At 38.8% G+C, this 22462-nt stretch overlaps 1 protein-coding gene across 2 annotated transcripts in view; it reads right to left on the reverse strand.

Annotated features, from left to right (window-relative positions):
- Window positions 1-22462, reverse strand: part of LOC145488233 (uncharacterized) — a 50148-nt gene that overhangs the window by 17505 nt on the left and 10181 nt on the right. The window contains exons 13-43 of one of the 2 annotated variants that reach the window (XM_081467054.1): window positions 21252-21296; window positions 20489-20587; window positions 19982-20035; window positions 19478-19522; window positions 19299-19352; window positions 18620-18664; window positions 18163-18216; window positions 17609-17662; window positions 16964-17017; window positions 15685-15738; window positions 14837-14890; window positions 14269-14313; window positions 13557-13610; window positions 12709-12753; window positions 11637-11690; window positions 11482-11535; window positions 10768-10821; window positions 10609-10662; window positions 10149-10202; window positions 9176-9220; window positions 8394-8438; window positions 7652-7705; window positions 7199-7252; window positions 6726-6779; window positions 5492-5545; window positions 4194-4247; window positions 2650-2703; window positions 1766-1819; window positions 1012-1065; window positions 823-876; window positions 438-491 (exon numbers count right to left, since the gene is read on the reverse strand). In XM_081467054.1, the coding sequence (XP_081323180.1) occupies window positions 438-491; window positions 823-876; window positions 1012-1065; window positions 1766-1819; window positions 2650-2703; window positions 4194-4247; window positions 5492-5545; window positions 6726-6779; window positions 7199-7252; window positions 7652-7705; window positions 8394-8438; window positions 9176-9220; window positions 10149-10202; window positions 10609-10662; window positions 10768-10821; window positions 11482-11535; window positions 11637-11690; window positions 12709-12753; window positions 13557-13610; window positions 14269-14313; window positions 14837-14890; window positions 15685-15738; window positions 16964-17017; window positions 17609-17662; window positions 18163-18216; window positions 18620-18664; window positions 19299-19352; window positions 19478-19522; window positions 19982-20035; window positions 20489-20587; window positions 21252-21296 (1656 nt within the window). The remainder of the gene's footprint in view (window positions 1-437; window positions 492-822; window positions 877-1011; window positions 1066-1765; window positions 1820-2649; window positions 2704-4193; window positions 4248-5491; window positions 5546-6725; window positions 6780-7198; window positions 7253-7651; window positions 7706-8393; window positions 8439-9175; window positions 9221-10148; window positions 10203-10608; window positions 10663-10767; window positions 10822-11481; window positions 11536-11636; window positions 11691-12708; window positions 12754-13556; window positions 13611-14268; window positions 14314-14836; window positions 14891-15684; window positions 15739-16963; window positions 17018-17608; window positions 17663-18162; window positions 18217-18619; window positions 18665-19298; window positions 19353-19477; window positions 19523-19981; window positions 20036-20488; window positions 20588-21251; window positions 21297-22462) is intronic. The other variant, XM_081467055.1, reaches the window with a different exon arrangement.

Below are 22462 nucleotides of genomic sequence, written 5' to 3' on the forward strand. Positions count from 1 at the left end.
TGAACAGTTGAAGTCCTTCGTTCAGAATATCCGAGGTAACGAGGTTCTTTCCTTAACAGCCCCTTGGATCCCAATACCTGGTCAGTTATTCTTTTCACATCAGACAGTTTCAATTAATAATATATCGACGATAAAGTCTGATAAGCCTTATTTACGATCGCTGCAGCATAAGTCATGAAATTTCTGAGGAGCCAATAATATAAAATCGGCAAATTTCAACTAACTTCAAAGACCTGCTGACCAATTTTTTTTCATAGCCATGCACCCCTTAAAGTGCCATTGTTTTGTTTCCTTTTTATGTTGTCGCTCACGTTTTCTAAATTTCTCTCGCGTTCTCAAATGCCCGTCGTACTCTATGACAATATAGTAAATGACTTTTGTGTCTAATATGAGTATACCGAACTTTCCGCGAATTCACTGAAAAGCCGTCTACTTACAAGTGCTCCTAAGACACCGGGAGCTCCCACTGTTCCCTGAGGTCCGGGTGGTCCCTGAATAAAAAGACAGCAAGTGTTAATTGAAGACTTTAGAAGCATGTAAGGAAATAGGCAAGGGGTCAGGGACGGGTAAGGCCCAGTCATGGTTGGACTCGATCGAGTGCCTCTATCTATCTAAGAGTACCAGGGGTACTGAGGGAGGGACGGAGACGGAGAGGGAGGTAAAGGGGACAATGCCTTGGAGTTGTTATCATCCGCCATGCTTGATTCCTTCAAAGTACTCGAGAAAGAAGCCTAATTTTACAAAACAAAAAGCCAACAATCAAACAAAGAGTGTGTCTGTGTGTGTGTGTGTGTGGGGGGGGGGGGGGGGGGGAGAACTTACAATTGGTCCTACATCTCCCTCGGGTCCAGGATCGCCAATATCTCCAGGAGCGCCCTAGAAATAAGTAAAAATATCACATGAGAACCCATCAATCAATAATTAATATTTATTTTAGTCTATGAGTCATGAACGCCATGCCCGTATCATCCAAACAGAGTAAAATCGCACTTCATTGCGTTAGTCACAAACCTGTTCTCCAGCCTCTCCCATTGGTCCGGGAGGTCCGGGTGGTCCTGGCGAACCCTGGGTCAAAAGAAACGCACTCGTTATTGAGCTACTACAGAGATGTACAGTTCAATTCAACGTGTTGTATTCTAGAGGAAGACATTCTAGTCTCAAAGAAAATCTCAAAAATGGGTCATCAACTCAAAAAGCGAAATAGGTCCAACTATAAAACAATCTTGTTTTAATATAATGGTAACAATGACAGTGTCGATTGCGATGGTTGGGACATGTGCACCAAATGAAGGAAGGTCGAATACCAAAGGATGTCATGAAAGGCGAGCTGGCCATAGGACACCACCTAGTTAGCCATCCAGTCCAGTGCTTCAAGGATGTCTGCAAGTATGACCTCAAACTCACAGGCATCGACACTGACAGCTGGGAACTGCTTGCATACGACCGCAGTGGCTGGCGCCGCGCCGTTCGAGAAGAGGTCAAGAGGGGCGAGGAAACGCGCAGCCAACAGCTGGAGGACAGGAGACAACGCAGGAAGGAGACAACGCAGGAAGGAGACAACGCAGGAAGGAGACAACGCAGGAAGCAATCACAGCAATGACAGGCCATCAATCCTCCCTCCACCACTTCCTGCGGAAAAGACTGTTATGCAAGGATCGGACTGGTGAGCCATTCCAGACTGCTCCAGGAGCAGTCTTGGCCAACCAAGGCGCCTACTACTACTACCAACAATGACAGCTAATGAAGATAGCAATTTTCAACTTACGTCTGCTCCGTTCTCACCAGGAGGTCCGGGTACACCGGGAGCACCGCGTGGACCCTGCAAAAAACCATTCATTGATTGACTGATTGATTAACGATTAATACCATACTCATCATCAAGCTTATACTCTTACTTCCCAAGCATCATTATATAACAAACATTTCCACTTTAAATCTACATCACAACGAGAGCAATTTAGCTTCACTATTGAAGTATTTAAGTGGCTTATCTCAGGAAATGGTTAAGGCCATTAGGATATGTTTGCCTTTAACGGACACTCAACACGAAAACGCAAACTTTTAAAATTGTTCTCGACTTTTGGCTTAAAAATACATAAAAGTCTAGGTTTTGAACTGCAATCTTTTATATCTCCTGCTAAACCAATTAGGGTACTTGCCGTTGCTTTTGATAAGCGATGGCCTATTCAAAACTCAGGCACGTAGTCGAATTGTTCAACATGACCAGCTCCCAGTTCACTTGACAGCTAAATGGGTAGAGCACTGCACCGGTATCGCAGAGGTCATGGGTTCAGATCCCGTTCGAGCCTAAATTTTTATCTTTTTTTTTTTTTCAGGCTTTAATTTCACAGCTGCTTAAGTTGTGTATATAACTGCGATAATCAGTCGTGTCTTCATATCTTTCTCCCTAGTTCAAACATATGATCTTTCATATATTCACTTGTATGTTCAAACTAAATCACTTAGACACCGTCTATGGCCTTGTGTTTAGCGTGTTGCTCTCTGGGTCAAACAATCTCAGTGAGTTCTACTGCTGAGGGCCAATTTGTTGTGCTCTTGAGCGAGACACTTAACTCTCTCAGTAAATGGATACAGATTGTTACACGACCTGCCATTGAAGAAGAAAATCAAATGTTGATAGGTACTCACAGCAAGGCCAGAATCTCCAGGGACGCCCGGTGTTCCAAAACTGCCAGGGGCACCCTACAAGAAGAAGCACATTTCAACACATCTAAACTAAAAGGACATGGTTTGCATGGAGTGGATTTTTTTTTCTCAATAAACAGCGTAATCAGTTGACTAAATCTATTTTGAAGTGACCTTAAAGCAAATTCAAACATGATTCGGATAACCCTCTCAAACTCATTAATAATTCCTCAAGTTTATCAAGGAAATCATGAACGTGACGGTGTTTGGATATCAAATCTTAATTAGCATGGTTTTTTACGTTTTTAATTTCTCTGTTTTCTCCTTAGTTTTAGTTTCGATTGAAAAGATATTAATTTATACCAAACACTCAAGAAAGTGTTTAACCACATTTCCAAACACCCTGGAGTTCGTCCAAAATACTCCGCTGTGCGTCGTATTTTCAACTCTCTTCTCAGTGTTTGGAAATATGGCCAAACACGGTCTTTCGTGTTTGATATATCACTTCATCCAACGTCATTACACTTACAGAAAAACCGCCATTGAAACTGTTTGAAGTTAACTTTGCTCATGCCATAAGAGTGCACGAGTCGATTATACTGCACAATTACATATAGAGAGTTTGATAGTGCGGCTTTGCCCGCTGCGTTGTAAGTATTGTTAGAATACTTTGCTTTTACCCGTATGGTGTATAAATACACTCTTTTTTTTTTTAATAAGAATATTGTTTTTCCGGCCGAGGCTGAATACTCTTATTTTTCAGCCGATTTAAGAGTGAAAATATTCTTGTGAATATTCTTAGATTATACCGTATGGCATTTCTGTTTTCGATTGTATTTGGTGTTTGGATGGTGTTGAAGTAATTTTGGAGCCAGCCTACAGACATTATATATGGGTTATTGACCAAGTGTGAGGTCAAGATGGCTGGATATTGGCCAAGTTCTTTTTTTGCGTGTTTATGGACCGTGACGGAGTCGAAGTTCATAAACTCGCAAAAAAAGAACTTGGCCAATATCCAACCATCTTGACCTCACACTTGGTCAATAAAGGATTTATTATATGGCTTTCGGGGAAATTTTTCTTGCGGGACGCGCCGGGTAGTCCCGAGCGGGCAAGATAGCTCCATCTTGCCCGCTCGGGTAGCCAATCACAGCGCAGGATTTGATTCATCTTGCCCGCTCACGGAGTTAGCCATATAATGAAGCTTGATATCACACAGATAACTTCTCGCAGAAATGTTATTAGCATCAAACACACGGCTAGTGCTGTTTTTGTTGCTTTTTAGCCAAGTTTGCCGTTTAGAGAAAGGAAGAATTTTATACGGTTTAGTTAAAAACATATAATTGTATTGTATTTACCAATTTTCAACAAACAAATTTAAATTATATTCTTTTCAAAATCTCAGACTTGGATTCATTCTTAAAATATTCTAAAAATTTCACAAATTTCAGCCTCGAAATTCTTATAAAACATATTCTTGTAAAAAAAAAAGAGTGTAAAAGCTGTTGTTGGTTTCGTTATTGTTGTTGTTGTTGTTGTGTACATACCCTTGATCCACGCTCACCGGGGGCACCGGGAGCTCCGGGTGTTCCTGCAAATCCCTGTCAAGATCAGGCAGTAAAAACACATATTAACTTCTAAGAAAGGTTTTGCGGTTTGAAAAGCCGTCGTATGTGATTGCATTTCTATCACCATGCAACTCCCTCATAAATATTTCTATCTAACAAAGAAACATCTACATGTGAAACCTTTTCCGTACTTCCTCTAAAATAGATCTCACTTAATATCCGGTTTACGTAAATGTAACTAACTTTCCTACTCTTCCCTTTGGAGTTTGCAGAGTTTTTACTATCATCAATTAATATGCGACTAGAGATGAACAAGATTATTCTGCATCACATAGGCTTCAAACTGCAATACGAGACAGTGGTGCTGTAAGATACTTAGCATATTTCCCCCCTGTTCCCCCTTTCGCCCAATGTGTCCCAACAAGACAGAGGTCTAGTTGGCAATTAACAAAACACTCTGCACAGCAGGAACTGAATAAATCTCACACGCGAAAATGAGCCACCCAAAAAACCATCAACAAAAAAACCCTGCGCATCCAGAATTTTTACAAAATATTTTCGTTTAAGAAAATGTTCCCCCACCACTTGCCGTGTAAAAAATGGTGTCTTAGGGAAGAGGTAACAACTGCTGTTTGTACTAAGTATGGAAACTAGAGCGAAAAGCCTATAATTTATACCACATTCAAACATGGGGCACTTTCCATTCAACCAAAAATTCCGAAATTTTAGAAATGGGACCAAATGGTACAGAAATTTCCTGGAAACGGTTCCAGAAAATCCAGAAATTGTTGAATTTCCGAACAAAGAACAATTCAACCGAAAATTCCGCAAATCCCAGAATGAAATCAAATGGAACAGAAATTTCCAGGAAAATTTTTTCGATAATTTGGGTATACATGTACTTGAAGAGGTTGTCCTCTTTTTCGGGAATTATGTTAATTCGCCATTTTCTATGCAGCACTAGTTCTTTTGTCTATTAACACAGTGAGTAGGGCATCCCATGAAAAGATGACGGCGACGTGTATTAGAAAATGGATTATTTAACAATTAGACCCGTAGCCCTTTCGGGCTACGGGTCAAAAGCCCATCGTTTTCCACTCTGGTGCAGTCAACCGGAAAATTATGTTCCATTCCGAAAACGTTTGGTGAATGGAAAGCGCGCAAAGCTTCCTTCAGTCCCTGTATTCAGAAAGAAGCTCAAAAAGCTCTCTGATTTTCTCTTGTTTTTGCTGTTAGCTCTCTGCATGCACTTCAGGCCTATGCAGCTAAATACGCACCCTTTTGCCATCCCTTCCGGGGTTTCCTCGGGCTCCGGATGGACCAGTGTCTCCCTGTGATAAAAGACAAAAAAAATATTAAGGCCACTTCCCAAACTCATCACTAATTCATTAAGTTTAAACAAAGGACATCATGACCGTGACGGTGTTTGAATATCTGATCTTAGATTTTTACGATTTTATTTCACCGTTTTCTCCTTAGTTTTAGTTTCGACTGAGAAGATATATCAAGCATGAAAAACCGTGTTTGACCACATTTCCAAACACCTCGAAGTTCATCTTAAGTACTCTGCTACGTGTCGTATTTTCAACTCTCTTCTCGATGTTTGGAATTGAGGTCAAACACGGTCTGTTTGATCTATTACTTCAGCAACTAGTGTTTTAGTGTTTATGATCTTGCCCAAAACGTTCTGACTCAGCAGAATTCTTTTTGTGAGTGTGATCTGAATAATTTCAGATGTCAAAAGGAGAGGCCATAATAACATATCAAATTATAATACATCAAAAATGTTTGCGCGCGATCGGTCTAAACGCGTCACGTGACTGAATATTTCCCAGCTAAAGCTGGAAAATATCCGAGTGATATTCCCAAATTTTCAAAAATGCGCGTGTTTCGAAAAATATTTGAAGGATAATAAACACAATAACCTCCACTTGATGCGAAAATATCGACGGATACTTGTCCTTGGATATTATCTGTTCGTGAAAGCTCTCAGTTTCCGCTTCTCGGAACAAACTACTCTCTTCTCGGAAACTTTCGCTTCGCGGAACAGGTAATTTGATATTTTTCGCGCCAAATGAAGGCTACTATTAATTTATTCTAAATTGTGTTTAAGAGAATCTTGGCTAAAAAATCTTTTGTTCCAAATGACAAGTTGATGGTTGTTTTTAACTGACCGCGCAATGACGTCATAAATTACCATTAACTACACATGGCGTCGCCCTGGTGATTTTAACTGAAAATTAAACACTTTGCATTCAAATCACTAACAGAGATATCAACTTAAAGTTTAAGAGAACCATCAGGTATACTTTGGAACTTTAGCTGTTTTCCATCCAAGATTCCCTTCAACAGACAGTTCATTTCATTACGTCACATCAAATTCACACAGAAATCTCAATGCCACCCTGAAAGAAGTTTCAGAGTCAATGGATTTCGCTTTTAAACACTAATTGCTTAGCTATATACCATCGATAATGGGTAAGTTAACAATGCTCCCCCCCCGACACTTACTGTATCTCCTTTGCTTCCAGGGGGACCTGGTGGGCCAGGACGTCCAGGTGGACCCTATGTAAAAGAATATTTGACAAGTTAGTTACACAACAAGAGAGTAGCAGACAATGATTCATTTATATTTATAGTTAACAGCTTACGGCTGAAAGAAAGAGCTATTCAATTGTCCCCCGGTTTGCATGTAGCTGCATTAACTTACTTGTATTCACTTTGATCAAGTTCTGATTTATTTTTAAGTCGTGCCGGTTTTTCAGTGTTTGGCCTCTCAATGGAACTTCACACAATTCAGTGTCGTGTTTCACATTAGCACAATCAATCAATCTTTATGCACAGGCACAGACATGTGCATTAAAACTAATCTAGCCAGACACATGAATTAAAATAGCTCTCATTCCTTATGTTTACTTGCAATTCAAGAGAAAGACTTTGTGTCAAGTTGCAACTTTGTTCGGTCAGCGGTCTCCAGAACTCACCGATGCCCCAGCATTTCCTTGCGAGCCCTGAGGGCCTTTTTCGCCACGTTCTCCCTGAAACAAGAAGCACACTGTTAATATTGTAAAAAGGACAACACGACGCTTTACAGATAGAAATAAGAAGCTTGAAGAAGCTAGAAACTTGCTTTTGAAGTCTGATCTAATCATTTTTGTTCGAAAGACGTGAAAAAGATAAGTCCGTGGTTTGTGTAATTACCTGATGACATCACCCGTTAATTTAAGCTACAATGCCTCAAAAAAATTTTTGTCAGCCTTGCAAAAATACTCAGTTAGCAGGGTTGTCATGAAATAGGTGGCTGATTTTGCCACCTTTGTTTTAAGATAACAAAATCAGCTATGCTAAACATTCACTATCCTGTTACAGGAGTTCATCTGAATCCTGAGTTGATCTCTTTATTTTAACTCATTAACTCAAGCTGCAGAAAAACTCACAGGTGTTCCATCCACTCCATTCTCTCCAGGTTTTCCCTTTTCACCTTTTACACCCTATAAATAACAATAACAACACATCTGAGCTATCGTCCAAGCAATGGTAATATTCATCTATAAATGAAGAGGAGAACTTACAACCTAAAAAAACTGTAACCATAAGAAACCTGTAACAGGCGACAATATTGATCCTTTTGTTTTTGGCAGATGACGCCTATTTCAACCCTTTCCTCTGAAATCAATGTTGTATTTCACTTAGTAAGATCTTTCCCCCAATCTCAAAACACTGGATGAGCGGGGAGGTGTTGGGGGGGGGGGGGGGGTGGGGGCGCTATTGCAGTATGTTGTAGTAAAAAGTTAGTGAAAATATCTGCCTCTTCAGTAAGGCAGCATGGTGACGTTGCTTTTTGATCCTTTGATGTCGGCTCTTCCTATCATTGCAAAGTAGAATTCGACAAGAGATGGATTGTTGACCAATCAGTAGGGAACAAGAGCTGGGTTTAGACCGTGATAAGACAGGTTATAGCTTTATTTCAAAGATGGCCTGTGACTCGGACATAAGTACATGTAGCTGCACAGAAAAATGACCAGTGAGTGTCAATGGACCAGACTTTTACATCATCAGCTGACAAACATATTTCCCTTAATTCTGAAGATGACTTCGATTTAAGATTATTTCTACTTTTATATCTATGTTCATGCCATTATTCCTAATTTTAAACTTCTACATTGTTGTTAACCTCACCGGTTCGCCTTGAGGACCTCTCTCTCCTTGTGGTCCGACAGAGCCCTGTCAGAAAATTAATGATATCGATTAACATCAATCAATTATAACATCCCCACGTTACTGTGGAGAATACTCCAAATAAGGTTAACTTAGTTCCAAAACTTTGTTAATTCAAGTCCTCTTTCCTCCTTGACACAACAAAATCTTTTAACTCAGTACCTTGGCTCACCATGCATGGGATCAACAAATGCTTTTCATTTAGCTATTCATGCATTTTCTGGTGCCATGCTTTCTCCTATAGCTTAACTCACTACTACATTCACTTTATCAACACAAACAACCCACAGTCCGCAACTTTGCTAACACTCAAAACGTCAGCTTTGCAAACCCATTATGGCGTTTAGTTTACATTTTACCAGTTCAAGTTGATAAATACTGGTAGTCAACCCAACAGTGTCTTAACAAACTAATACTGTTTTACTTCATGGAATGTCAATTTTGCACTTTAATTAAGTGCATATGACAGTAACATTTATCACCACGCCTCTAAATTCTGAATTCTGTCCTAATGGAGGGGTAAGAAAAAAAACATTTTTCTTTATGGGATATTTTTCACCTCGAATAATTTTCTTACAAAGTTGAACTCATCAGTTGTATTTTGACTCTTCCTTCAGGCTCACTGAACTATTGCAAGACTCTTAAAAGTTCTTTAAATATACTGAGAGTAATATTTAAGACATACAATTGATAATACTCGATACTTTTATCAAAGTTAAGAACAAAAAAAATTCATCACTAACAGGGTCTCCAGGGATGCCATCTTGTCCTCGCTCTCCAGGCGGGCCCTACAGGAAAAGCAACAACAAAAAAATACTTTGGCCTTAACTTGGTGCAGAAGACACAGTTGATGTAAAACAATAGAGAACAAAAGGACAAAAGAATGAAAACAATAGGTTTGTGGAGCGGTGTTCCTGACACAACAACTACGCTACACTGTTTAAGCACTGAACTTGTTTTGATCAGGGCCAGGTTGTTCAAAGCCCGATTAAGCTAACCCAGGATTAGCGAGAATTTTGGTTCCATTTTGTAACTTTTTGGTGAGGTTTTCTGTTTGTATTGTTTTTCCTTCAGTTTTGAGCTTGAGTAATCTCAAACTATACAAAATATAAGCAGTGGAAAACATTTTTATAGAAGAAAAATTCATACTTGGGTTAACTTTTAATCCTTGGTTAGGGTTAACCGGCTTTCGAACAACCCGGCCCAGTAGCATAAATCAGATTACACACTTAATGTTGTTGTAGTTGGTTCAAACAGTGTTAACTCCATGATCACTCTTTATAAAAACACTGTGGAGGCTGCGTGGCTGAGTTGTTAGGGTGTCTGGATGTCATGGGTTCAAGTCCTGCACTGGCCAATTAGCTGAAGTTGTTTCTCGGTTGACCCTAGATCAACTCCTCAATCATGCTTGTAAATAGCCAACTGGTCTGCCTCACAGCCGCCAGCTGGGATTTTTAAGCATATTATGTTCATTTGAAATATTTGTTTCTTTCAGATTAAGTGGCATGCCTGTGAACTAGCTAGATGTAGCAAAGCACATTGACCACTATGAACAACAACATTTGAACATTTGAATTTTTCTTTTTTGAACAAATAACAAAGTAAGGATGGTTGAAACCAGAGTAAAATAAAGTGATGTGCTAATCAAATGTTCTCTCTACAAACAAGCTGGGGCAAGTATTCCTCTTTACAAGATTCAGATGATTTTGACATTACCGACTTTCCATCTGGTCCAGGGGCACCAGCCGCGCCAGGTTCACCTTGGGCTCCCTGTGTAAATGAAGCAGCTTGTCAGTTTTATCACAGTTTGAGACAAACAGTCCACCAGGGCTTAAACATTAATACAAAGAATTTCTACACCTCTGCAGTCAGTATATGGCTAGAAAGTGGGTATAAAATGCACATCTTGCAGACATGCATTTTAGAAAATAAATGTAAATGCTTAGTTTATGTCACAGACATTTATAAACCTGTCTGCTCTAGTATCATTCAGTGAATGAGGCTCACTTAAGATATGTGGAACTTCTACAGAAATGTTCGTTACTAATATCTTTATGCAAGCCTAAAGTTCTGATGATGGGTTGGTAATAAAGTCAAATCTAAGCTTTCATTACACATTACACAAAATGATCTCTGACCCTTGAACTGGGAATGAATGGTTAAAACAGTTACTTACCATTAGTCCTGAAGGACCAACTGGGCCTGGAAAACCTCGCAGACCAGGAGCACCCTAACACACACACACGAAAAAATGAATATATTATTCCTTCACAACTCAGGCTGCTAATTTGTTTGCGTCTAAATACACACACTTCTGTCAGCACAGCATACTCACATCAGCTCCAGGTGTCCCAGTTTCTCCTCGGTCTCCAAAATCACCATGGGCCCCCTGTGGTGTAATGTAAAGACTTCTGGTCAGGAAGTTGACAGAACAAATGATAGTTTTAAAGGCCATGTACTAAGTTGCAAGTACATTGCCCTTAAATAAAACCTAATATAGATCTAAGTTGTAGGGTATAGGGGCACTGTCCTCTCATCTTTAGTGCACTTGACTCTGATTCAAACAGTCCAAGTTCGAACCCTGGCTGAGGACACAGTTTCATGTTCTTGGGCAAGACTCTCTTTTCACCATTACTGTCTCTTTCCACCCAGGTGTATAAATGGGTAGTGGCAAATTTAATGCTGGGGGTAACCCCGTGACACACTAGCATCCCATCCAGCAGGGAGTGGAAATACACCTTGTTGCTTCATTCTACAGAAACAGAGATAAGTGCCAGCCCGATGGGCCACTTAAACATGTATGCAGACTTTACCTTACTTAGTTGTAGGAGGGAAAGGGCCTAATGGCATAGTATATGTTGGCTTCCTGGGTTTGAGCCTTGGCTGTGATCACTGTGTTGTGAAATCACTCTCACAGTACACAAAGGGCAAGGTCTGAAAGCAAAATCCTGGAGGAAGGGGAGGGAGCCCTACTCCTGGTCACTTCGTGTGAAAGGTTGTACATGTAGCTGGCCAGACTATGTGTGCAAACATGACGTATGGTTCATACCTGAGGGCCTTTAGGTCCAACTGCACCAGAAGCTCCTGCCTTTCCAGGTGCACCCTACAAAAATACACAAATCAGTAGTTTGGTTCAGTAATTACAAGCAGTTTACAATGGAAAAAGCAATGGAAACTGCGTAACAACACCCCTCTAATACACACCTGTTCTCCTTTCTTGCCAGACATTCCCATGCCACCATTGGGTCCAGGAGGGCCCTGTTGCACAAAACATTCATCATATAAGTATTACTCTGACTATCCACAAACCAATAATTTATTATGCAAAATAAGTGTTATTATCAGTTAAAGAACAAGGTAATCGAGAAATTTGCCCTCAGTTACATGCTTTTGTACTGGATTTTATTCCTCGATTTCAAACTCCAACATAAATAGGAAATGGAGAGATAGAAGACGTTTGCACACAGACTACAATCAGGACAAAAGTACATGTACACTGTAGTTGCCCGAAAACAAACCTTCTCATCAACCCTCCTCATATTCCCCCTCCCCCTTTACAATGATATAACCATGTGTTGTTCAGTATCGCCAAAGCCTGTTTCACGATTGATTGGGGGAGGGGGTGAGAGTGGCTATTAATGAAAAAGGTGTTCTTTTTTCTATAAAGGGAAGTACAGATCTCTGTTTGAAAAGGTCCCATTTGAAAAAATATCTCAACACGTTTGTCCCTGATTTTCTACAATGCCTCTGAGAACTGGGGAAGGATAATAGAAATCAGGAAATTAAAGGGGAGACATAATGCCTCAGAAGAGAACTTTTAAAATTATAGGATTGAATTGTCTGTTAAAATGTACTGCCTTTCATTTCTAAAAGGATTTGGGACTTTTCGATTATTTCTGTCTATTAGTTCTTAGTATATATCTACTAGCATTCTATGACAAATGACATTCTCTGATTGGCTACACTACTCACTATCTGTTCTGTTGTAGATAGTGGGTAGCGTAGTAGTGTGCGCTTCTTAACCAAATGACGGCAACTTCTTTGCATTTTCGCCGTCTCTGTGAAGAGGATTTACATGTAGATAAAGTTTTGAATGACCAGTAGATTTATACTAAAACAATAAGGTTATTCGCTCACAATTTCAATTAGTGAACGTCGACTTTGGCTGCAACCTCATCAATTATCATGTCATAGAAATTTTGAGCTCATAATCTAATAATTATTGTTTGTTAGAACGGAAAGGTACTTGTAAAATATAACAAGAAGTGATACGAACCGGTGGTCCAACTTTACCCGGTTCACCATCCTTTCCGGCAGCACCCTGTGAAAGAATAGGAAAAATAGATGAGCAATAGTAACTACACTTATTAACTGAGAGTGCAAGGTCTTTACAGGAAAATCTCACACTGAGACCTTGTGGTATTGACCGAGCAATAGCGAGTTGTATTTTATGCTTGTATTTTTAGTTGTATTTTAGTACATGTTTCAGTGTCATAACAGGCAAGTTTGGTCAAGCCATGGAGAGTATTTTGGCGAAAACGTAGTCAAGCCAAACTACTTCTGTTGAGTTATAGTGAAGAGCATCCTTTGAAGTAACTGACAACAAATAGCACCAAGACAATGCAACATTCTTCCATCCAAGATAATCACTAATAAACAGCAATTCGGCACCAGTTTTGGAAAATAAACTTACAACTTTCCTTTTCCAAAAAGTATTTTAATTTATAACTGTTTCCAGAGAATTTTTTTTGATTTGCAGGTTAATTGCTATTGTTTTTTCTGTTAATGTATCATAACTTTCAATCCAAAATTAAAGACCTGTGTTTCTACACCCTCTAGGAAACTAGTGCTATAGAAATGTTTTAATAGCACTTTGATTAAGAACTATGATACACCACTATAACTTTGTAAAGCAAACCCTTCAGGTGACTTCCTGGCTTCTCACTCATTCAAAAAGGGCATTTTGCTTGTAGCAAGTTTAAAAACTTTCACGTCATATGATCTGCATGTCATGGACAAGACAAACCCAGGAAACTGGTCAAAAAATTTGTTTCAGGTGTCCTCAATTGCAATTGATGATCCACAAGGCCTTGGAATAGACAAGAGTAGAAATGAGTTGCTAACCTTCTCGCCATCTCGTCCGTCAGATCCGGGATCACCAGGTGCTCCGGGGGCTCCCTGTTCACAAACAGGAAAAACAAGTTTCAGAACTACAAGCCACATTCTTATTAAGTATTTGAGTTACAAAGTCTCAGAAAGACAATCACCAAAACTTTCCAGACCTTTAAAAATAGCACTTAACATGATACAACAATTGTACCCTTAGACACCCATTGTGGCCCTATGAAAACAGCCACCATAGGCCTGCAATGTTGGTCGCGAGTTATGGTAGCTGCAGGCTTTTTCATGCATTGCAACCTTTGAAAATTGGCCAGGATGAGCATGTACACGTGCAGTTAGTGTGCAAGAGATGGCCCTTTGCACGCATTGTGAACCCTTACAAAGGTCATCATAGGCCTGCAATGAGTGCACAGAGCAAGTAAGAAATGGCCCTTTGCATGCATTGCAGACCGTTTACAAAGGTCATCATAGGCCTGCAATGGGGGTAGAAAGCAAGTAAGAGATGGTCCTTTGCATGTATTGCAGACCCTTTATAAAGGTCATCATAGGCCTGCAATGAGTGCAGAGAGGAAGTAAGAGATAGCCCTTTGCATGCAATGCGGCCCTTGATATGGGGTCCGCAGTTTGTGCAGAGAACAATGTGAACTGAAGCCCTTGACACATATTGCAGGCCAAAGACACCTGCCATTAATTAAAGTGACATTTTGACACTCACCCTTGGACCAAATAAACCATCTTCGCCTGGAACACCATCAGGACCCTGTAATAATAATACGCATAAACACAGTTTGAAATGAACTGCTTGCACTTGAATAGTGAGCAAGACACTTGGAGAGAGAGCTGTGTGTTTATTCCAAAGTACAGTTGGACCCCGCTAATTTGAACTCAGTTATTTCAAATTCTCTGTTATTTCAAATTCAAAACCATTTCCCTTGGGTTTGCCCTTCAGTCATCTACCATTGACTATTTCAAACTCCTGCTATTTCGCACTTTTTTTTTTGTTTCCCCCAAGAGTTTGCAATAGCAGGATTCAACTGTATTTATAGCAGCCAAGATGACATTGCTGATGAATGTTTGGAATTTAAACTCATTTGGCTGCAGTCCTTGCCTTGGTTGGACAATATTTGAATTCCCCAAACTTGCCATTAATGGCAGGAGACAAAACAACAAACTAATCTTAATACAAATATCAGAGTGGAAGAATCAATAATATTAGTACAAGTGCTAGAAATGAGTAAATACACAAAACAGATAAAAACATGTCAAAATCATGAATACCCTACCCGTTCTCCCTTTTGTCCATCTTGGCCACTGGCTCCTGGTTCTCCTGAAGCACCCTGTTCAAATTAAGATTTTTGTTACAGATGGCTAGGACACACCTTGTTCTCTCGCATAGCAGCCTCAGTAAACACCAGGGGTCTCTCGTCACATGATTAGTATAACCAAAATGCATGAAAAACTATAGATTACAAAAGAAAACTAGAAAACTGGAGGATGAAAGATTACAACAGAATAATTCCAACTGAAGATAAAGTAATTCTGGCAGATTCACTGGTATTAAGACCAACTTTAAAGAGATAACTCTATCATGTTAATTCAACTCTGTCATTTAAATTTGCTTGTTTCTATAGTGTTTTCGTTCCTTATTTAAGTTTGTTTTCTAGTGTTTTGAAAACCTGTAACCGTCATTGCTGTATTAGCTACATTATAAGTTCAAATACAACCTGTAAACTTTCATTCAACAACCAAAACCTGTCTCGTTACATTAACATCAAATTTGCTAAACTCTTTCTTCAAGTCACAGCCAGTCTGCTTCTATCCAGATCATACATGCTTTTATCCAGATCCTATTTTAAAACCACTTTTTTTCTATGACCACCTTGTCATCATACGATAGCTACTTCAATCTCTCCCACACATTCCCTCAGTCAGTTGTTCTCTTGATTGAAGATTCTCTTTAGTTCAACCATCCTGTTAATGCAGTACCACTGGGTTTTGGTGACCTACTAATGGTTGAATTAAGAGATTTCCACTGTGCAGTGGAACTTATTTATCTTTAAATGTGTCTCAAACAACATTACATTTCTAAGGATTTACACAGTGCTGTGGAATTGATCTAGTTTTAACGTACATCTTGGCCAGGAAGTCCTGCAGCTCCAGCAGCTCCTGGGGGACCACGCTCACCCTAACGACAAACAACAAAATGCAGTGTAAAAAGTGTTGCTTAAGTCAAACAAAATCACATCCATTTTTTGTACCCTCATGTAAAATAAACATTTCTCAAACTCATTAATTAAGTCATCAGGGTTTCATCAAAGGGAATCATGACCACGACAGTGTTTGGATATCTGATCTTAATTAGAATAAATTTTTACGATATAATTTCTCCTTTTTTTCCCATAGTTTAAGGTTTCATTGAAAAGATAATTTTTATCTAACACTCCAGACAGTGTTTGACCACATTTCTAAACACCTCGAAGTTCATCAAACATACTCCACAACATGACGCCTTTTCAACTTTCTTCTCGGTGTTAAGAAATGCAGGAAACATGGTCCAGTTCGTCAAAAATACCCTGGTATCAGTTTTATTCTCAACTCTTTTCTCAGTGTTTGGGAATGTGGTCAAACACAGCCTTTCGTGTTTGATGTATCACTAAACCGTTTCTTTAAACAAAGACAACATGTTGTACCAGGCATATCTGTTGTCTGACTGTTTTTTTTTTTTTTTGTTAATCACTTTTACTAAAACAATTTGCCATTCAAAACAAAAATAACCCAGCGAAATAGGCCATTTCCGACTTGCCTTTTGCACACAAGTTCATTTCCATGCAAATCAAGAATACTTTCATATGAAAGGTTTTGCATGAAGACTTGTTTTGAAAAAGAGGCACAAGGTAGCTTGGAGATGGCCTACTGAACTTGCTATTTCCAACTCCCCAATATTCATGTGAGGGCCACTGGTTTTTCAGTGTGCTAGTACCCTCAATAAATAAAATTGGTTATTTATTATTATTTATTATTTTAAACTCTAAGCCATATCCCCAAGAGTTGTTCTGTTTTTGCACTCATTTACCACCAGCTATTTCAAATTCAGTTTATTTCAAAAACCCCTCGCTATTTTGAAATGATTTTCATTTGTTTCCCTTAACCAAAAATTAACCCCGTTTATTTCACTTCACTCCATTGATGGACTGTGTAAGATCTGATACAGCTAGCCAGAACACCACAATTTCACCTTTTCTGATCACAAGAATCTACTTTTGTACAACACTGTATAGTTAAATTTATCTTTAGGTGTTCTCTCAGGACTAGCCCATGGATCAGTAAAAAATTGCAGGCATCCTTTAACAATAAAATTGCAAACTGTATAGCTGGGCTTCTTGCAAGCAAACTCTTTTATTTCTCCTCACCGGAGGTCCTTGTTCACCAGATGCTCCCAAGGCTCCTGGCTTGCCGCGACTTCCCTGGAAAAAAATGTTATGATTGAATGTAATATAATTGTAGCTTCAATTTTAGAAAGCTAAAATATTGAAATCTTCGTTCACATGCACAACACACAATCTTGAACAAAACCAACATTTCAACCTCTATGTTCTCTACATAAGAAGTGAGATGAGCAGAGATATTATATCCCCATCCCCCAATAAAATTGCTTCCTACTGTCACGTGAGCATTTCCAACCCATATTTGAATTTTTCCCAGGATTTCCAAGGGAGTTTTAAGGTGGCTGCAGGAAACAATTTCCAGCACTTTCAGCAGTTATACTTTCACAGATCAATAGTACAACTCCTTATCAACTGATATTACAAATATTGATATCATTGGAATGCCCAATCATTGGTGAACAAGTTGTAGTCATCATCATGGCATAATAGGTTACCATTACAGCTACAATACAACCCGTTAAAAACACCCTTAACTTTACCTTTGAGTTGTATATTTAAGACATCCAAGATAAATAACAGAACACGACACTTTATTGAACAGGAACGTACAGTACATGTATGTGTTTAATTGGTGTGTAACACAGAGATCATTCAACAAATGTGACTCACTTGCCGTCCTGGGGGACCTCGTGGCCCTGGTTCACCCTGGGGGCCTGTATCACCCTAAAAAGTGGAATTAACAAGCATATGTCATCATCATCATCATTGTCATCATCATCATCAATATCATTGCAACACAGTGACACGAGACCACTAGTGTAAGTTAAATATTTTGCTCCAATTACAAAATAGTACATGTACATGTAGCACCAGAGTGGAGTTGTTACCAGCTCACTGCCAACTGATTAGTCAGTGTCACAGAGTTTTCTCCATTATCATAGCATGGTTCTAGGCTTGAGCTAGTTGCCTCCACCCTGCCCTCTCCCAACAATATCGAAAACGTTTGCCTGACGCCAACAAATATTTCTCACTCCATTGTGCACATGCCCTTTATAAGGTCTTGCTGTTTGTTGGTTCAGACACGTTTACTTTTAAACTTTTCATGTAAAATTGTCCAGAATCGCAGTTTCTACTGCTTGAATCTTGTTACATGGTGTAACCTTTCAGAGGATCTGTTAACAGATCTTTGTGATCAATCTACGACACATGAACACTATACCTACCCTTTCGCCACTCTCACCAGGAAGGCCGGGAGGGCCTGATGATCCAGTCTCACCCTAAATAATAAAAAAATAATTTTTAATTAAGTTAATGGACTTAGAAATGGCAATAGTTTGATAGGAATCTTACTCCTGCCACTTGTACTACTACATGAATATGCAGCTATAGACAAGGATAAAATGAGTTTCCCTTTGCTATGCATGTGAGTATTAATGTTATTGTTTGAAGTCACGATCAAGCAAGTTGACAAAACTAGGGGACTGCACTGCAACATCACATTTGCAAGTGTGGAGAGGAGCTGTTATCAGTAGTTATAGGGATAGCATTGCAACTGATAATATCAAGTGTCAATACTATGGTCAGGAGCTTGCTACAGCTATACTCTCGCTGAAGTTGTACTTAACATCTATAAACATTTGAGGAGATGTCTCAAAACATTATCCTTTTATACATGTATACCTGGGCTCCTGGTGGCCCAAAGGCTCCATCTTCACCAGGATTGCCCTGTAGTAATTAAAAAAACAACTTGTAAAAATGAATGAATTTCATAGAACATGAAAAGCAGTTTTCACTTGAGCGTTGAAAGCAATTAGATAGTAGAGCAATATTTTCACTTGAGTGTTGAAAGTAACGCACAATTAAAGCAGTTTTCATTAGTGAGTGTTGGAAGTATAACTCTCAAGTAGAGCAGGTTTCACTTGAGTGATAAAACTACTGCTGTTACATGTAAATTGTGCATTTGTTTCGCCATTTTGCTGGCTCAAGGAAGGGACACATAAACATACAATAATACAGTCTTTTATGGAGGAGCTGGGGAATACATCCATGATTGAAGACAACAACATGGACCTGTAAGTCAAGGGTTTACATGTTTCACTAGCAGGAATTACACGTAGTTACCCTACACAAAGCAGTTAGTTTTATAGAGCCGCACTTACTGTTACAGCCATACTGGAGAATAACGAGAGAGCGAGCTCGTGGGACTGTACAGGAGAATATCAACCATATACATTGTAAATCTCACTGCACTTAATCCATTCATTGTACAATCCTGACCTACGGTGGATAATCTATCAGGACAGTGCTCACACTTGTTTAATAACATTTTACATATTAACATTATTGTTTGCTGTCATACCGGTTTTCCTGGGGCGCCTGGTAATCCCTGTGGTCCAGTCGGTCCAGGATCACCCTAAATTACAAAAAAATAGCAAACATATTATGTCAGAATTGTTGGTGGAGAGATTTTCCACTGTAAATGACAGTTGAAAGACAATTATAATATTCTTATAAATTTCTTTGTTGTTCCTGCTTTACCTGTGCTCCTTTCTGCCCTTCCTCGCCATCTTGACCAGCAGCACCCTACAAGAGATGAGCGATGAGTTATCACTTCATGGAAATTTTTCATGTTAAAAGTTCCCTGGATATCGCTCATTAGTGGCTTGACACTTAAATAAACCTATCCATGTTTGTTTTGTGTACCACTTAAAAAATGTGTAGTTCCAGAAAATATTCATACCTCCCCCATGGAAGGGATTTTTCTAAGACCCCCCCCCCCCCACCCCTCTGGAAATTCCAATAAAGCTTCACACATTTCTTTATAAATAAATTTTTTGGTCTTACAGAACCCCCCATCCCCCTGAAAATTCCAATCCCTTCTGTAGGGAGAGTATGGATATTTTCTGGACCTGCACAATTGCAAAAGCTTTAAATTTATAACAACAAAAAAGGGACGATGGTTAAAACCAGTTTAGCTGAATCCAGGTGGTAATAAATATATTAAATAGAGACCGTGAAAGGAAAGGGTGTGGCATTACTTACATCAGTTCCTCTTTCTCCCTGGGGTCCCTGTGCACCTCGTCGTCCTGGTAAACCCTGAATATTAAAAAAAGTCAATTGTGAGCAACATGTTTTAAGACCAACGTTATTACCAATGCAACTGACATAATTTTCAAAAATCTGCTGCATAAATTTAACCAAGTATCATTACAATAAGGATATTCGAACTGTGAACACTTGTACATTTTTTTTTTACATTTTTTCACATGACCATAGAATAAAGCCTCTTCATATAATGTACATAATGTTAACATTTTTAAAGTGTAAAAACACTTAATACTCCTGTTAAAAGGAAGAGCCTGCATTCTATGGTCACTAAAACAATGTTCAAAAAATATCAAGTGCAATAAAATCAAATCAAATATCAAGTGCAATGAAATCTTAGTAGTGCAATAAAAATACAATAGTAAGAATAAAATATGCCTGTTATAAACACATGCAAGTGTTGATTTGCTATTCATTAAGTTAACAATTATATTGTCAACTGACCTGTTTGCCCCTTTCTCCCTCGACACCTGGGTCACCTGTGGCTCCTTTTGCTCCAGGAAGACCGGGCACCCCAGGTGTTCCCTGGACACCTTGGGGCCCCTGTGCATAAAAAAAAAGATCAGTAGAATTATAATTGTTCCTAATAATCAATTGAACATGCCACAGGTCACCAAGAGTTGTTGGATTATGAATCTGGAGGTCCAGGGTTAACAACCAGTTGGGTTGTAATTTTGTACTCTTGAATGAGCAAGACACTTTTCTGTCTTAGTACTAAAAGTATACGTTAAACATTCATTCATGACAAGTAGTTACAAATTTATGGTTATGTTGCCGGGAGAACTAACCAATAAAATACCCTAGCAAAACAATCCCAGGAATTCAAATAATATTTGAATCATGCCTAAGCTTGTGGTTTTTGGAATTAACTGTATTACACTGTCAGCGGTCTAGCATATTACACTATGAATAATAAATTCCAAACAGATTGAATGGTGTAACATATAAAACTTGTGGACATTTAACAATTCAAATAATTATATTTAATAATATTAATGAGATGAGGCAAAATAATGATGAGAAATGATTTATTCACAACTCATTTGTTATTAATATTGTTTCTCACAATTCTTCTCACCCCAATAGGGATCAAAAAACACTAAATTACCAAAATTTGCCCAATATTCATGAATACCCATTATTTTTAAAACCATTCAATAAGTCATTTAATAACTCTTCTAAAATAATGTGAAAACTTTTTACTTACAGGTGCGCCAGCTGGACCGGCACTTCCACGGGATCCAAGAGGTCCCTGAAAGAGGAATAATATTAATTTTATTAATTACAAACTAAGATAAAAAATAAATAAATTGGAATCCCACAGTAAGGCGTTTTGTCCAGTGCTTCCAGATTGAATTGCAAATTGGAGTGTTGGTTCTTTAATTTGTGAAGGGAGGAAAACCCGAGAGCTCAGTGGAAAACTCTAGGAGCAAGAAGAGAACCAACAACAAACTCAACTCATTTTATGATGTAGGGTCCAGGATTTAAACCAGGGCTTGAAAACAGTGCTGTCCCATTATCCTGGACAAGTAGATTTTCCTTCTGGGTAAGTAACTTTTCATTCTCACTTGCCCAATGGATGAGAGATCAAGCATCTGCCAACTAAATAATTGAAAGTGCAAAGTCTCACCCAGGGTAAGCAAAATTTGAGAGCTACTTGTCCCAAAGGTGAGCTAGAAATTTTAGTTTTTTTTAAGCCCTGTTAAACCCTGGTCACAATGGTGGGAGGCGAGCTTGCTCACGACTGCATGATCATCCTTGGTGCCATCCTTTGAAATCCTTCGGTTACCGGTATTGATGGTACTAAGATTGAGTGGAATGCAATTTCAGTTGGACAGACTACAGTCAAACCTCTATTATGCAGTGGCCATCAGGAAATAGCCAGGTGACTGCTCAATGGAGGTTGACTGTTTCAAATGAGGTGATAAGAATTTAAGCAGGAAAATTAAGCGCAAGTTAAGTTACATGACGTTTTGACGACTTCATGTCATCATTGTCACAAGAATAAATTAAAAACTCTTTACATGAAGTTTTCATGTAACGTTTGCTAATTTTCTCACATCCTAAGTGCTATAAATATGCCTTGCTGTTATTTTAAATTTATTCATTCGACAATGATGACATGATGTTGTCGAAACCTCATGTAACTTTACTTAATATGTTAATTTTCCTGCTTAAATGTTTTTCGAAATCGTTTTTTATGATAAGAATTAAGCGCAATATGGGGCACAAATTGAACAAGAAAACAAAACTAAGTGCACAATCTACATAAATTCTATTGTTTCATAACAACTGTAACACGAAATTATATATCTATAGAGTTCATGCACTAGCCAACAGATTTCACGGCAATATTGCTCAAAAGGCAAGTCAAGCATCTTTGTCTTAAAACAGATCATTGACAGTTTTGGCATCTCA

The sequence above is a fragment of the Orbicella franksi genome, chromosome 5 (genome assembly GCF_964199315.1).
Source record: "Orbicella franksi chromosome 5, jaOrbFran1.1, whole genome shotgun sequence".
Lineage (NCBI taxonomy): Eukaryota > Metazoa > Cnidaria > Anthozoa > Scleractinia > Merulinidae > Orbicella > Orbicella franksi.